Source organism: Bombyx mori, chromosome 27, assembly GCF_030269925.1.
Source record: "Bombyx mori chromosome 27, ASM3026992v2".
Lineage (NCBI taxonomy): Eukaryota > Metazoa > Arthropoda > Insecta > Lepidoptera > Bombycidae > Bombyx > Bombyx mori.
The window spans coordinates 5,540,266-5,556,476 of NC_085133.1; the positions used below are offsets into that span (position 1 = coordinate 5,540,266).

Below are 16,211 nucleotides of genomic sequence, written 5' to 3' on the forward strand. Positions count from 1 at the left end.
ATCAGCAATATATAATATTAAGGTAGACGGTTGGGTTTAGACCACTTATCCGTGCTAGTTCTAGGCAAATTAATTAAAAAAAAAGGTTAAAACCTTTCCATTGCAGTTATACTAAGAGACATTGCTGATTGAAAATTAATGCAAAGATTAAATGCAAATGTACCTGCATCAAAAGCCCTTACCTGGCTCATTTTTAAGGATCAAAATTTGTAACCGCTGAATAGTTAATGATTCATGAGTGAACGTTTTAATCTGTCTAACGCGAACTCGTAGACGCGACCGGTTGGAGTCGTTTTTTTTTTTATACGTCTACAAAGTTGCGCCCTGAACTGCAGGTCGACTGAGACTTGCTAGAATTATAAACTAGTTAACTGGTAAATTAATTTGTCACATAACATTTTATTAATTGAATTTTTCGTGTTACCGTCACACCCTTGTCACAAAAATGAGCATGCCTCAAACTGACACATAATACTGCTTTAGAACTCTTTTTTTTTAGATGGGTGGACGAGCTCGCAGCCCACCTGCTGTTAAGTGGTTACTAGAGCCAATAGACATCTACAACGTAAATGCGCCACCCACCTTGAGATATAAGTTCTAAGGTCTCAGTATAGTTACAACGGCTGCCCCACCCTTCAAACCGAAACGCATTACTGCTTCACGGCAGAAATAAACTAAAGTTAAGAACACATTAGAGTTCACTAAAAATTAATTATTCAGCATAGGTACTCGTATTGTATGGGCAGACGATTACAGTGTGCGTCTGGTGTTACGTAACAGTCGAAGCCGTTATGTACTAAAACCCGAATTACTTCGATGCATGACTGACTTCACTATCAACTGCATTAAAATAATTAATCGTTTTGGAAAAATAATGTAGATCTTTAGCAATGTCGCGAGCAGGTTCACACCACGACCAGGCTGTAGTACTCAAAATGAAAATAAAAAAGAAAACATGGTAAAAATTTTGATGAGTTTTTTTTTAAACTGAGACTGTTAGAACTCAGCTCGCCTGACGTTAGTACGGAGCCCTTAAGCATCACACATGATTGCCGCCATCGACCTTTAGACATGAGTTCGAAGTCTCATTTGTATAACGTCTGTCAAGCCCCAACCGAAAAGCCGTCGCCCTGTAAATACGCCCTTCCAATGGTAACAAACCGCTATCCATTGCCGCCAATTCTGATTCGGACCATCAGATGGATCTCGATTTTGTTGGAAAAAAAAGAAGTATAATTACCAATGAGTAACTCCGCGAGTATGCACCCAAGGGACCACATGTCGATGGGCATACCGTATCGGGCGCCCATCATCACCTCAGGCGCGCGATAGAACCGCGACTGTATGTACGTGTAGACGCGTTGGTGCTCATAGCAAGAGCTGCCGAAGTCTATCACCTGGAAGGAAATAAAAGCGTTCATTAAATTAAAAGTGAGACCTTGGAAGTTATGTTTCAAGGTGGGTGGCGGCATTTACGCTGTGGATGTCTATGAGCTCCAGAAACCACTTAACACCAGGTGGGCCGTGAAATCGTTCACCCAACAAAGCAATAAAAAAAAAACACTATCTACATGTTAACATTGATCTTATCTTTTTTTTTTTTTTTTTTTTTTTTTTTTTTTTTTTTTTTTTTTTTTTTTTTTTTTTTTTTTTTTTTTTTTTTTTTTTTTTTTTTGTGATTGAAAGTTTACTGGTGGCCCGAAGGCCTTTCCAGTTTCACCAGGACAGGTGGGCGAGCAAAGGCTCAGCCAAGAGGGGTGGGATTTGCTAACAACTGCCCGAGCGCCTCCGAAGGAGACCTAACAACTCAAGAGCAATTGTTTCGCGAATGAATCTACTACCGGATCGGAATCGCGACCCGCTGAGAAGATCCGGCGAGAAACTCAGCGGGCTGATGCATGGGTTAGGTTGCACGTCGACCTCTTTGTCGAGTTCGACGAGTACGGTTACCGGGGTCCCTAAGCCTGCCCCTAGTATTAGAGCTGAAGGCATCTAATGCAAAGGTTATTGGATCTGATGGATCCGTAAGGACGTGTCTAGGGCGTCGACGGTGACTGGCTCCTGCATGATCAGGATTCGGGGAGTAGTCAGCGGCGGCAACGATAAGGCGATTATCATGACGCATAGCCTTATCGAAGTATCGTTCCGACGCTGACTTCATGTATTTCCGAATTGATTCGAGGCCCAGGTCGTCGTGTAGGTCAACGTTCCTCACGAACCACGGAGCCCCGACAGCTAACCTGCAAAAGCGGGATTGTAGGGATTGGAGGGTGTCTATGTGTGTGCGGGCCGCGTGAGCGAACACCACACTCGCGTAAGTCATGACGGACCTTATGCAAGTTTTGTAAAGTGTCACCTTGTTCCGAAGGGACATTTTACTCCGCTTACAGATCATGGGGTAGAGTCTACCGAGAATAAACGCGGCACGGTCACGGACTGATTTTATATGCGGGCGGAATGTCATCGATGCATCCAGGGTAACGCCCAGGTACTTGACCTTCCTGGCCCAGGGTATGGGTTGTCTAAAGAGAGTAATCGGGGGTGTGAGATTCCTCCTCCTAATCCGGGAGGAAATCCGTGTGGAACTTCCCCTCTGAAATAGCACCGCAGTACTTTTCGCTGGGTTGATGTCTATGCTTCCGAAAATGAAGCTTCAGAGCGCAGCCCTAGGGCTGCGCTCTGAAGCTTCTTCGCGATTAGGGACTTATTTCTACTAGAATAGTAAACAGTCGTGTCGTCGGCGAATAAAGCTAAATGGGTCGGCGGCGACCGGGGAATATCGTTGACGAATAAGCTAAATAGGAGGGGTGAGAGGACAGAGCCTTGCGGGACTCCAGCTGTGAGAGGTCGTGGGGAGGAGCGGGTTCCCTCGACTCGATATCGAAAAGAGCGGTTCGACAAGAAGTCCCGTATGATGAGCACGAGACTATCCGGCACGCCCATGTTGAATAGTTTGAAAATCAAACCATTGTGCCAGACTTTGTCGAACGCTTTTGCGACGTCGAAGAAGAGAGCTCCCGTGTATAACGGTTTTGGTCGATTAAGCCCCACAAGAATGTGCTCCGTGAGGCGGTGCACCTGTTGAACGCATGAGTGATTTGTACGGAATCCGAATTGTTCATCGATGAGAATGCCCTTGGATGAGACGAAGTCTCTGAGGCGTTTGTAGAGCAGACGCTCATACAGTTTGCCTAGAGACATGAGGAGGCTAATCGGGCGGTAGCTCGTCGGATGATTTTTTGGTTTACCGGGTTTATGTATGCCGATAACGTCCGCTTCTTTCCACACCGCGGGAAAGATACAGTTCGCCATAGCGGCATTGAAAATAGATGCCAACATCACGATGAGTTGGACGGGTAGAAGTTTAATAACGCGGTTGGATATACCGTCGGAACCGGGAGCCTTGCGAGGACGTAGGTCTTTGATCAAGTCTTTAACTTCCATCGGGGTGACGGGTGGTAACGCATCAGAGGGTGGCAAGGAGGCTCTGCGTTCTACCTCACTGTCTACTAATTCTACATGAACAGGGTCCACGGATTGAGTGCTGGGCGTGCACTGGGTTTGCAATGTATCGGCCAGCAGCTCTGCTTTTTCGTCATCATCGAGCGCCGCGAGTCGGCCTGAGGGGCCTACGAGGGGGGGCATAGTTACTACCGTATCCGATTTGAGAGTACGAGCTAAGCGGTAGTAAGACCTTTGGGAGGGCGCGAGTCCTTCTAAGAAATCAGACCATCTGGCATCTCGGACTTCGGCGATGCGAGACTTTACGTCGCGTTGTAGGGCACGCATTCGAATACGATTTTCCGCGGTAGGATACCTGTCGTAGGCGCGTATCGAGGCGTTCTTAGCTCTAAGGAGTTCCCTAATATCGTCGGACAATTTGAAGCGGTGAAGGAAGTCCTCCGCTACAACTTGTTTCGATGACCTATCTAATGTCGAGGTGATGTGTGACGTTAAGATGTCTATGGCTTCAGCGGTATCCTGAGGAGACGGGATAGAGTCCGGGTTAAACGGGAGCGATGGTGGATCAGATTCAGCCAGGCTGATGCCCAGCGTGTGCCAATCCACCACAGTCCTCGTGACGGGAACGGAATCGGGAGCGCGACCGAGCTTCATAACGACGGGACGGTGGTCTGAATCTAACTCTGAAACTACTTCGATCGAGTGTAAGCGCAGAGTTACGTTTTTTAATAACGCTATGTCGAGTATATCCGGGCGATGCGCGATATTTAGCGGGTAGTGAGTCGGGGTTAGCGGAGCGACGATATCGAAGGCGAGATCATCGACTAACGCGTCAAGCCGCCTGCCATTCGGGGTTGTGGTGTGTGAGTTCCACCTGATGTGTTTACAATTTAGGTCGCCCGCCAGAATGACAGAGCTCCCCATACCGAGCAGCGCCTCGATATCACTGCTTAGAACGATCTTATCCGGTGGAAGATAAACGGACGCGATAACGATCGGCGCGTGTCCCGTCAGTGAGATTCGGCACACTGATGCTTCGATATTAGCGAGCGCGGGAGGATCGAGCGGGACGCAATGCAGGGCTCTTCTATAGTAAATGACGGTACCACCACCACGGGCAGAGAGCCTGTCGTTCCTGACCATGTTATAGTTCGCGATTTTAGGGTCACGGCGCGCGGGCTTAAGTAGGGTCTCCTGCACTAAAAAGATATCAATTTGGTGGTCACGCAAAAAGTCAGAAACCTGATCACGTTGATTTGCGAGACCGTAAGCGTTAAAAAATCCTATCGTTACGGATAGGGGCTTTATTCTACTTATATACGCCATTGATTACCGGCGGAGTGAGGGGAGGACGTACGTATTTAATGACGCGTATACGTCGGCGTATTCCTGCACAACGGCGATAAAGTGTTGTGCAGTGGAGGCAGCGCGAATGGCGTCGCCCAAAGCGTTAACGCGCTCAAAGTTGATCGACTGAAAGAAGTCGATCGCTAAAGCGAGATTGTCGGACGCGGTCGGAGGGCAAGTCGCGGGAGAGGGACGAGTCGCGGGGGCGGGACGAATCGCGGAGGAGGGAGTTGTAGCCGTGTTCGTGTACGGCAGCGGTTTTGCCCAGGCCGAGACACTGGGCACCGCCGCCGGAACGAACGCTGGCTTAGCCTGCGACGCAGAGGGTGCCGAGGCTTTGATGTCTGGGCCGGAAGCTCGGAGGCGGTTTTGGCGGGCGACGCGGCGATTTATTTTAGGGGCTCGGGGGCAACCACGGTAATTCGCGGGGTGACCCTGTGTTCGACACAGGACGCAGCTAGGCGGTTCCGTCGCGGTTTTTTGGTCGCGAGTGCAGAGGGCCGTGGCGTGATCGCCCAAACACTTAACACATCGGGGGCGCGCGTGACAGTTACGGGAAGAGTGCCCGTACAATTGACAGTTATGGCACTGGCTAGGAGTGCCTTTTTTATGGGGGGCTTCGACGGCGATACCAGAGAGCCTACAGACGGTCTGTGTGTTAAAGATTTTCTTACCCTCGGGGGTGGGCTGGAGAGCGACTAGAACCATATTATATGGCTCCCTACCGCGACCGGTGTGCATGCGGTGCACAGAATTCACTGGTAGGCCTTGTTCTAACAGGTCGGCTTTTACGAGCTCTACATCTAACTCTTTAGGGATTCCGCGTATTACAACGCAGAGTTCGCGCTCCTCCTGGAGCGTATACGTATGGAAACTTATACGCTCCTTACGGAGGTAAGAAGAGAGGGCCCTATGGTCGTCGGGTGTTTGAACCTTAATTTGAATGCCGTTCGCGAGGTTACGGGCATTCGTGAAATTTATATTTTTGGCCTTAAGGGCCAGGCAAACTCGATCCCAAGCTGCCTTCTCCTGAAGGATAACCGGGGGAGGGGTCTGGGTTTTATTTTGTGCCACCGGACGCGGCGACGGAGTGGCACGGGCTGGGGGCGCAACGGGAGTCTGAGGGCGGGGGCGCGACGCGTTCACGGCTTTGCTAATTTTAGCGGCCGCGGGAGCTCGAGACTCCGCGGCACGCTTCTTACCCTTCTGTACCAGGGTGAATCCATCCGTCGATGAGGCGGGGGCGAGGTCGACCTCCATGTCCGAGTCAGAGTCGGAGCACGAGGAGGCGGGTGCAGGCGACCTACGAGCAAGTGTAGGTGTTTTAGAGGGCGCGACGGAGGCCGCGGATGATCGCTCAGCTGAAACGATGGTCACGGCGGACGACGCAGCAGCTTTTCTCGCCAGTATAGGCGACACGGGAGCGGCAGGCACGACAGAGGCTGCGGTGCTCAATGCAGAAGCTCTGCACGCAGGTACAGGCGACGCAGGAGCAGCGAGCGCGGCGGAGTCCTCGAGAGGGCTCGCAGTGTGATTGGCCTTGAAGGCCAAAAACTCCGAGGCGAGCTGTGGGTGGCGAAGTCGGAGGAATTCCGCGAATACAGCGTCCATGATCGCTGAGTACCCAGGTGGGGCGGCCCCGGGTCTTGAAAACACTCGCCTTGCGGCGAGGCCCCAACTTCTCGGACCTGAGCGGTTCTATTGAACACAGGTGGCAATGCGGCGCGATTACTACAGGACAAAGAAAAAGCACAACAAAACAGAAATTACGAAAAGAAACAAAACAAATAAATACTTGCAGGAAACCACTTTGTCGGCAGATGTACCACGAACACAGAAACAACAAAAGGAAACAAAACAAATAAAAACTTCCAGAAAGAGCACTTAGTCGGCAGATGTACCACAAACACAGGCCGCGCGAACAATGGCCGGGCTAACAAAAGCCGGGCGAACAAAGACCGGGCGATCGAGTGGACGATGAGCACGTCCGCACGTGACGGGTGCCTCTATCGGAATGAGATCTTATCTATTTCTGCACATAAACTTCTACATAAATTATGCATAGCATGTTTGTAATCTATGCGTTTTTATTAGATCCTTCGTTTGATTTTCATCTACATTGTGTGGAGAAGTGACACTCGACTTATTTTAATAAATGTGCTCTGTTTTCTTTTATTCAGACAATATTACAGCCTATCTGATGGAAAGTAGACACCGCCGCCCGTAAACACTTGAGCCTCGCTTGAAGGACAGCAATTCATAGAACCCAGAATTCCAGGGGATGTGCAAGCCGCTACCTAAATAGCTCGTAAATATCCATCTCTCAGTTTATTTTCGTTCAGGACTTAATAACCATATAACACCGTAACGTAAGTTAGTTTTCTCGTGAAGAGGAATTTTAAACACTTCCACTAATCTCGAGTGCGTGAATTTTTTAGGTAAGATTGGATTGACATCGAGTGTGCTGTATACACTAGCCGCGTAAGGACGCGACATGTAAGATTCTAAGACTTAAACATAATATCTGGAGGTGAGTATCTACACTACGCATTTTTAACATTATCGGCCGATCTAAGAAATAATCTACTTTGGTCGGTAGAACATGGGTAGAACAGTATGCTGTCCTAATATGTAGACAAGTAATCTAGCGAAATTACTATAGCAACTAACCTCCAGATTACATTTTTTTACTGCCCTCGAAATGGCACAAGCATAGGGCCCATTTAAGGTAGAAAAGGCAAGGAAAAGGCACGTGTAAAAATAGTTCAAAAACGTCGAATGATATTATACGTACTTACAGAAATGTTATGCCGGTCAATTAACCAACTGTTACGTTATATGAAACAAGGTTTACGATTTAACGTTGCTTTTATTTGATTAAAGCTTAAGAATTATCAACGTTCTGAATACCTGGAGCCTCTGGGTCTGCGGAGGGACTTCGGTTCCCTCTGTATTTTGTACCGTATGTTCCATGGGGAGTGCTCTGAGGAATTGTTTGAGATGATACCAGCGTCTCGTTTTTACCATCGCACCGCCCGCCACCGGAGTAGAGTTCATCCATACTACCTGGAGCCACTGCGGTCATCCACAGTGCGTTTCCAGAGATCTTTTTTGCCACGTACCATCCGGCTATGGAATGAGCTCCCCTCCACGGTGTTTCCCGAGCGCTATGACATGTCCTTCTTCAAACGAGGCTTGTGGAGTGTATTAAGCGGTAGGCAGCGGCTTGGCTCTGCCCCTGGCATTGCTGAAGTCCATGGGCGACGGTAACCACTCACCATCAGGTGGGCCGTATGCCCGTCTGCCTACAAAGGCAATAAAAAAAAAAAAAAAAAAACTTTCGGTGGTTTTTTTTCCCAGCTTTACGCGTTTTTTTGAGCTTTCCGCAGTCACTGAGCACATCGGTTAAACATTTATAAATGGAGTGAGAGAGAGATACGTTACAACACAGAGCGCGTGGAAGATTTCAAAATTTTATACGATTTTGGATGCCGATTAATTCACATTAACACATTTGTAACGATTTCAAGACATTAATTAACGTATCTGGTAACCTATTGTTTTGTATTTGTTAAACATTATAGTTTATAATAAACCATATTTTGTTGTTTGTGGTCGGCCTTCTCTTTGCATTGCTTTCAGACTGGTCAAAGTCATTCTCGACATCTGCAAGATAATTTTTTGTTATGTTTGAGAGATTACTGGTGGCCCGGAGGCCTTTCCAGTTTTACCAGGGCAGATTGGCGAGCAAGGGCTTAGACAGGAGGAGTGGGATTTGCTAACAGCTACCCGAGCGCCTCCAAAGGAGACCCAACCACTCAAGAGTAGCTGCTTCGCGAATGAATCTACTACCGGATCGGAATCGCGACCCGCTGAGAAGATCCGGCGAGAAACTCAGCGGGCTGATGTTTAGGTTGGGTTGCACGTCGAACTCTTTGCCGAGTTCGACGAGTACGGTTACGAGCAAGATCATATACACCACCATATGATAGGATAGCCTTACCAATCAAATAAAAATAACAAAAACCAATTAATTGCCTTCACAATACATAAACCACATTGTTTTCTTGTATAGGACAAGTTCATAGTCTTAGTATTTTATTTATGAATATAGGCTATCATTTATAATAGGCGTTAACATTCAGTACGCTAAAATGAAATTGAAATGAAAATGAAATTTCACATTATTATTATTTTTAAACTGCTATTAATTAGAATTTATTTCAAAAATTATTTTGAAATACTAAATGAAAATGTTACTCTGCTATTTACAACGTAACTATGTATATGTTTTTAGGCTCCAATCCAAGCAATGAAACTGAAGAAATAATTGGATAACAATAATTGGAAAGTAGTATTATTATAATTGATTATTGATTGTCCCTAGTAGGAAAACGTTAAAGACAAACGCATTTTTATCATCTTATCAGTTCGTATTCAGTATTCGTGATTACGTTATAGATGCGTATATATTACAAATACATACATACATATGTATAAATACATACATTATACATACATATGTATGTATAAGTAATGTATGTATATGTGTGTATATATGTACTTAGAAAAAAAACTTACATGATCACATCCTGCCGACACGCTTACATCATTATACGCATTAGTCCAAACACATTTCAAAATGCAGTTAGGGACTTATTAAATAAGATAACAATGTATGGACACAATCGAAAAAGCTTCCACCCACCCACTCGCTTAAGCAATTATTGCTTTCTAAGAAATGTTCCAGAGAATTGGAAAACAGTATTAAAACGCACCCACAAACACAAAACAATGGAGTGTGCGTCAATTGCACGACTCCAATAGTATAACGGAATATTAATGTAAACAATAGGTATTATAATACCATAATATCACACTTGCATTGTAGTCACAGTCAGGAAACTGGGAAAGTATAAATAGACGATGATATTATTTATTGACTCGGCCGTCCCGCCCGGCCGGAGAGTCGACCTCACGTCTTCCCTTGCATTAAGCCGGTACTGTAGTCCATAAACACGCATACATAACCTGAACTTCTCCGTTGCGTGCGTAGATTTTTCGATGAGCTTGGAGTCTCGGATGCAGTTTAATAAACGACTATGGCGTCGGCTGTGACGTAATCGTAATATTTATCTAGTCTTTTCCATAAAACCATTTAACAGAAGTCGTCGTGGCCTAAAGGATAAGACGTCCGGTGCATTCGTATCTAGCGATGCACCGGTGCTCGAATCCCGCTGGCGGGTACCAAGTTTTCTAATGAAATACGTACTTATCAAATGTTCACGATTAGCTTCTACGGTGAAGGAATAACGTCGTGTAATAAAAATCAAACCCGCAAAATTATAATTTGCATAATTACTGGTGGTAGGACCTCTTGTGAGTCCGGACGGGTAGGTACCACCGCCTTGCCTATTTCTACCGTGAAGCAGTAACGCGTTTCGGTTCGAAGGGTGAGGCAGCCGTTGTAACTATGTATACTGAGACCTTAGAACTTATATCTCAAGGTGGGTGGCGCATTTACGTTGTAGATGTCTATGGGCTCCAGTAACCACTTAACATCAGGTGGGCTGTGAGCTCGTCCACCCATGTAAGCAATAAAAAAGAAGAAAAAAAAAGTTCGGTCACGAATGCTCAAAGTTAGTATTGTGTGCAATTGGACTATCAGTTTGCTTTGTCAGTCGTCTAGTCATTTAGTACAAACTAATGAGGAACGTATAATCCGTGACGCACGAGCGATTCTGATCATCCTTGAATAGCCTATTGTTGTAACATAAGTGAGGAAGCTTCATATGTAATGGTTCTATTCGAGCATAAGTTCTATCGTCATAACATTTTTCTTAAATCATTAACAGTATGAAGGATAACTGACGTACAATTTGATTTAATTATTTTATCTGAATCTTATAATCGAAAAAAAAAATCCAATAAGTAACAATTTTTTTTAAACTTAAACGACCATAAATACCAAATTCGGTTAGTTTTATATTTGTACTAGCGACCCGCCCTCGCTTCGCTTCGGAAACTGTAATTTATTATTGATTTCTCCACTATTTAATGGATGTTATTATACATATAAACCTTCCTCTTCAATCACTCTATCTATTAAAAAAAACCGCATCAAAATCCGTTGCGTAGTTTTAAAGATTTAAGCACACATAGGGACAGAGAAAGCGACTTTGTTTTATACTATGTAGTGATAAATAATTACTAATTTTAATATTGGACTGTAAATAAAATCTAAAATGCCAATGCGTTTTTTTTTCTAAATTCTTACTAGGATATTTTTTGTTTTCCTTGAACGAGCCCTTTATCGCGATTCAACATGTCAGGGCCACACAGGTGCTGCATGATGGATCTGGAGCGATGCCAATGCCGCGGCGCTTCGGAGAAACACCGGTAAACGAAAATTTTCACCTATTTATTACAGTTGGACGCACAATTTTCTAAAGAAATGTCACAATCGTTCTTCCATTGACGTCAGAAAATTTAAGGTGCCGTTTTGAGTGAATAGTTCTTGCTTCAATACCATCAGGTTGCAGGTTGGTAAGAGTGTGTTAACTATGAATGTGGAAGGATGTAAAGGAAGAGGTAGACCTAAATAGAAATGGATGGATAGCGTGAAAGACGATATGTGTAAGAGGGGAGTGAGCGAAGAAATGGTATATGACAGAGAAGTATGGAAGGGCAAGAGAATGATGATGTCACTATACGCCTATATCATCGAAGTCATTCCTAAAATTTATTAAATAGGTATTATATACGTAGGTACGGAATTTGAATAGGGACATAGCATTGTTCGGTATAAGTACACCAGTTTCTTATCAACTAAACCACGATAACTTAGGTAAAAATATTTTAAGTATGCATTACATCTCTATATATAAAAATGAATTGCTGTTCGTTAATCTCGAGAACGGTTGAACCGATTTGGCTAATTTTGGTCTTGAATTATTTGTGGAAAGAGAAGGTTCAAAAGGTAGATAAATATGAAAATGCTCGGAATTCAATAAAAATAACAATGTCTTTTTCCTTTGATGTGTCCCCCGTCGGATCGATTTCTTTTGTTTGTTTTAAGTTTATTTTATACAAAAGCATAGGTATTTTATTTATCGATTGAGGCACTACGAAGTCTGCCGGGTCAGCTAGTTATTTTATAAATAAGTAAACATTCACTGTATTTATTTTTTATAGTTGAAAAAGAAAGAAAGAATGTCTTTAACTATACATTTACAATACGAAGACATGTCACGTACGTGCAATACAATACAACAGTGAATAGGGCTTCAAGAAATCTAGATTTTACAATTTGGTCTCTGAACTCAAAACTACACCCAATGTTTACGAATCAGCTCCTCCATTTACCTTCTCAAGTCAAATGGAGTAATACTTTATGTATGAACGTTTGGCAGCTTTCCTTAAAACTAATTAACTATTAGTTACGAACTCTTTTAAATATGACTTTCTAAGAATTTATTCAAAATTCACACATTTGTTGGGTGCTTTTAAATATGACTTTTTATTTATTAAGCTTTTTGCTATTTTACGTTATTATTCAAATATATGATACTTAAAATCATTTGTACTATTTTTTATTACTTTTCAAAGGAAGAGATTCAATCAAATTCATCCAATTGAAATCATGATTTTCAAAATTTCTTTGTTTTTTTTTAACTTTTGTTCTTATATTAGTTATCAAGCAATAAGACCACCTATTTTATTTATACTCGGATCTAAGTTTACAAAAAATAAACCAATTTTAATTCTCCGTACGGTCTTTCACTCTATCGCTGGCTTTGTACCTTCGAAAATTTTACCAAAATGTATGTAATATAATGTTTAGTAGTCCGTTTATTTATATGTTTGTATGAACTGTGACACAAGCGATACAAATATCATCCTACCACTTTTTTGAAGTCACCGATTAAGTTTAGAATTTGATGCACAAATTCCTAAGCCCACACACAACTAGAGAGTTATATCATGTCACCTACTGGAATGATGACGGAGTTGTAGGAACTTGAGAGTGTTAATCATAAGATTAAAATATTTCGTTATATTTTATCGTTTTCTTCGGAACTTTACTACATGTAAGTATATTGTGAATTTCGGTTATAATTACATATCGTTTAGGTTAAGATTTTAACACTGTGTGAATTAGGATATCCGTTTTCTATGTATAAAATTGACATGTAAATCGTATAACCTTGATCGAAGTTGGCATATGTGCATCCCATTGAAAATATTGCACTTCCGGGACTGGGCGCATACGTCTAACTGTATTTTCAAGTCATTTACAATGTTACGTGCATACGTCACGCAAATTGTCTCACGCCTGTTAACGTATGTATAATAATAAGTTTCGGCAATATAATTTGTTGATGAATTAATTATGCAACTAAATTTCTATGAAATTCTGATCTTTTTCATAGTTGCCGAGGAAAATGCCAATTGTTTTTATTTCCCTACCTGTTCGCTGTTAGTCTAAGAGGCTATTCCAGCTACACCCGGACGGGTAGGTGTTAGTAAGTCCTCTCAACCTGAGAGGATTTGCTAACACTTGCCCTAGCAAGATCAATGCTTCGCAGAATCTACCACCGGGTCGGAATCGCGACCCACTGAGAAGATCCGGCGAGAAACTCAGTGGGATGCGTCTATGGATTCGTTCGCTCATCGAACTCTTCGTCGTAATCGACAAGTTCGACGAGGACGGTGACCGGTGCTTGAGAGACCTAAAACCATCGAGAGTGAATCCGGAGGATCCGACAAGGCATATTTCGTGTGATGGCAGCTTTGCGTAGCCCCGTCGCGGATAAGATTTGCCAATGACGCACCTGATGAAAAACTAGATGCGCAAAATTAATAGCAGGTACACAGGCAAGTATGTATAAGCCTACCGCTCGATTTCCAAATGTATATGAGTTGATATTGGAAAATTTAATCGGTCGCTAAAAGCGGATGCATCACATACGAAAATTATGTTTACAATTAGTGGTATAGCAACACCATAACCACATGACGCTCGGGGAAGTACCGTAAATACATCCCGGCCACTTACAATATTTCAAAATTAATCATTTCGCGTTTACGTTCGTGTGACTTTACAACAACTGACGTCAAGGAAATAATTCTCTCGTAAATCTTTTCGAGTTCCTGTCATTGCAGATACACCTCGCTTCCTTTAAATAACCCGAGTTAATGGTAACATCCGGTTTCGGTTCGTCTATTAATGAAGTGTTACCAATACTAAAACTACTGCCATGTTGGTATTTGTAGATAAATAAGTGAGGCTATAATTTCTACTAACTCCTCCGAGTCCTGAGGTTGCGCGTTTTCAATCGATTCGCTGCTTTGTGTCATGAAACATTCAAATGCTTAAACATGTCTCAAAATGGACAGCGACATTTCTTTTGTGATGTCTATTCACTCCAGATCACCGGGAGCTCATATAATAAAATTAAAATGTTTTTTTTTTTTTGTTTTTTTTTATTGCCCTTGTAGGCAGACGAGCATACGGCCCACCTGATGGTGAGTGATTACCGTCGCCCATGGACTTCAGCAATGCCAGGGGCAGAGCCAAGCCGCTGCCTACCGCTTAATACTCTCCACAAGCCTCGTTGAAGAAGGACATGTCATAACGCTCGGGAAACACCGTGGAGGGGAGCTCATTCCATAGCCGAAATGTACAAAAAGTTCACCAACTCAAGTATGCGTGTTTTTCAAAGCTTCCTTTTTTATTATGTACTAGTGGACCCGGCGAACTTTGTTCCGCCACACGGTTTGTTTCAAACACATCAACCGGTCAACTTCAAAATTCTACTATAATTAACCATAGAATATATTACGTTTAGCTGTCAGTTGCGTTTTATTATTCCATATCAGTTGCGTTTTGTTATACCACGTTATATGTCGCGTCCCACGGGAACGTGATAAAAAGTATCCTATGTCCTTCTCCTGGTTTTAAGCTACCTCCTCACCAATTTTCAGCCAAATCAGTTCAGCCGTTCCTGAGTTATAAATAGTGTAACTAACACGACTTTCTTTTATAGGTATATATAGATTAGAAACGTTTTCGGAATGTGTACCAGAATTTGACATAAATGGCAGTAATTTAATACATTACCTAAATAATTAACACAGTGTTAAAAATATTATAATAGTTAAAAGCTTTTAGTCCTTTATCTTCATTCATAGTTAAAATAAATAAATTCTGCTTCGAGCTATTCAAGCAGAATCTTTCAAAAGTAAATATTTTTTCTGTAATAAAAAATATACTTGAAAATACACGACAGTAAATATGTATTATTTATGCAACATTACTTATGTATATTTTTTATATAAATAGATTAGATCTAACCATCTGGATGCAACCGACTACATTAAATTTACTTTGTGAGGTTCCCATTTGGTATTAAAATAAATACAACTCAAAAACGGAGCACAATAAGTTTGGAATGCGTTTTACACTATTATTATTATTCATCCGTTAAAACATTTAAAATATCACCCACATCAATATTAAATCAAAATCCGAGGTAAAATTACTCAAAATACACATCTATATTTATATACCAGTGTTTGGTTTTAAATAAATACTAGGAAAATTCGATTGTTATTAAACATTTTCCTCGTTCGCATTGTAGTAAGATTATAATACAACATATTCCAGGAGACGTTAATGCATTATGATCTGATATAGAAAGCAGTTTATGCGCGAATGAAACAACAATAAAGGTGTGTAATTCCCTTTTGACGTCAGTTCAGTTTTAAAGTTATATATACGAATATAAGTGGCGGAATTTGTGACATGTACAAAATCTGATAATGGAAAGGTAAAAAAAATGGTCTTGAAGGCGGTTGGGTCTCTTATGAATGTTCACCACAGCACCTGTTTATTTCTCCCGTGAACAAGAAACGCATTTCGATTAGAAGGGTGGGGCAACCTTTGCTTATAATACTGAGACTAAGAGCAGATTTCTCGAGGTGAATGGTGGTATTTGCTTTGTTGATATCTCTAGGTTTTAGTAAGGACCAGATGGGGGGCAGTGAGCTCGTCCGCCCATCTAAAAAATAAAAAAACAGTAGACTTCTAAAATCGTTCATTATTTACAATGCTATAAGGATTACAATTAATAAGCTATATGTGATACTTCGGTCACATCGCTCCGATAACTTAAGAGAAGCTGATGGTAGTTTGTCAGGTTGACGGGAGAAGATCACGCGAACGCTCACCTACCCGATGGTCTGATCTGGTAAAGACGCTCCACGGTCTGCTAATAATCGAGGCTATAAAGACCGGGCACGACAGGAAGACGTGGGGAAGTATTATGCATAAGTCAACATTTCAAACTAGACCCGACTTTCAGCAATGAAGAGACCGACTCAGAAGAAGATGTGATATT

General features: G+C 42.6%; 1 protein-coding gene and 1 long non-coding RNA gene across 2 annotated transcripts in view; one reads left to right on the forward strand and one right to left on the reverse strand.

The window, feature by feature from the left end:
- Positions 1–16,211, reverse strand: part of LOC101740640 (dual specificity tyrosine-phosphorylation-regulated kinase 2) — a 212,287-nt gene that overhangs the window by 20,064 nt on the left and 176,012 nt on the right. The window contains exon 2 of the mRNA XM_038020824.2: positions 1,241–1,397. Coding sequence (XP_037876752.1) covers positions 1,241–1,397 — 157 coding nt within the window. The remainder of the gene's footprint in view (positions 1–1,240; positions 1,398–16,211) is intronic.
- Positions 1,407–16,211, forward strand: part of LOC134201541 (uncharacterized) — a 315,836-nt gene continuing 301,031 nt past the window's right edge. Inside the window, exon 1 of the long non-coding RNA XR_009976887.1 lies at positions 1,407–1,675. This is a non-coding gene — a long non-coding RNA (uncharacterized LOC134201541). The remainder of the gene's footprint in view (positions 1,676–16,211) is intronic.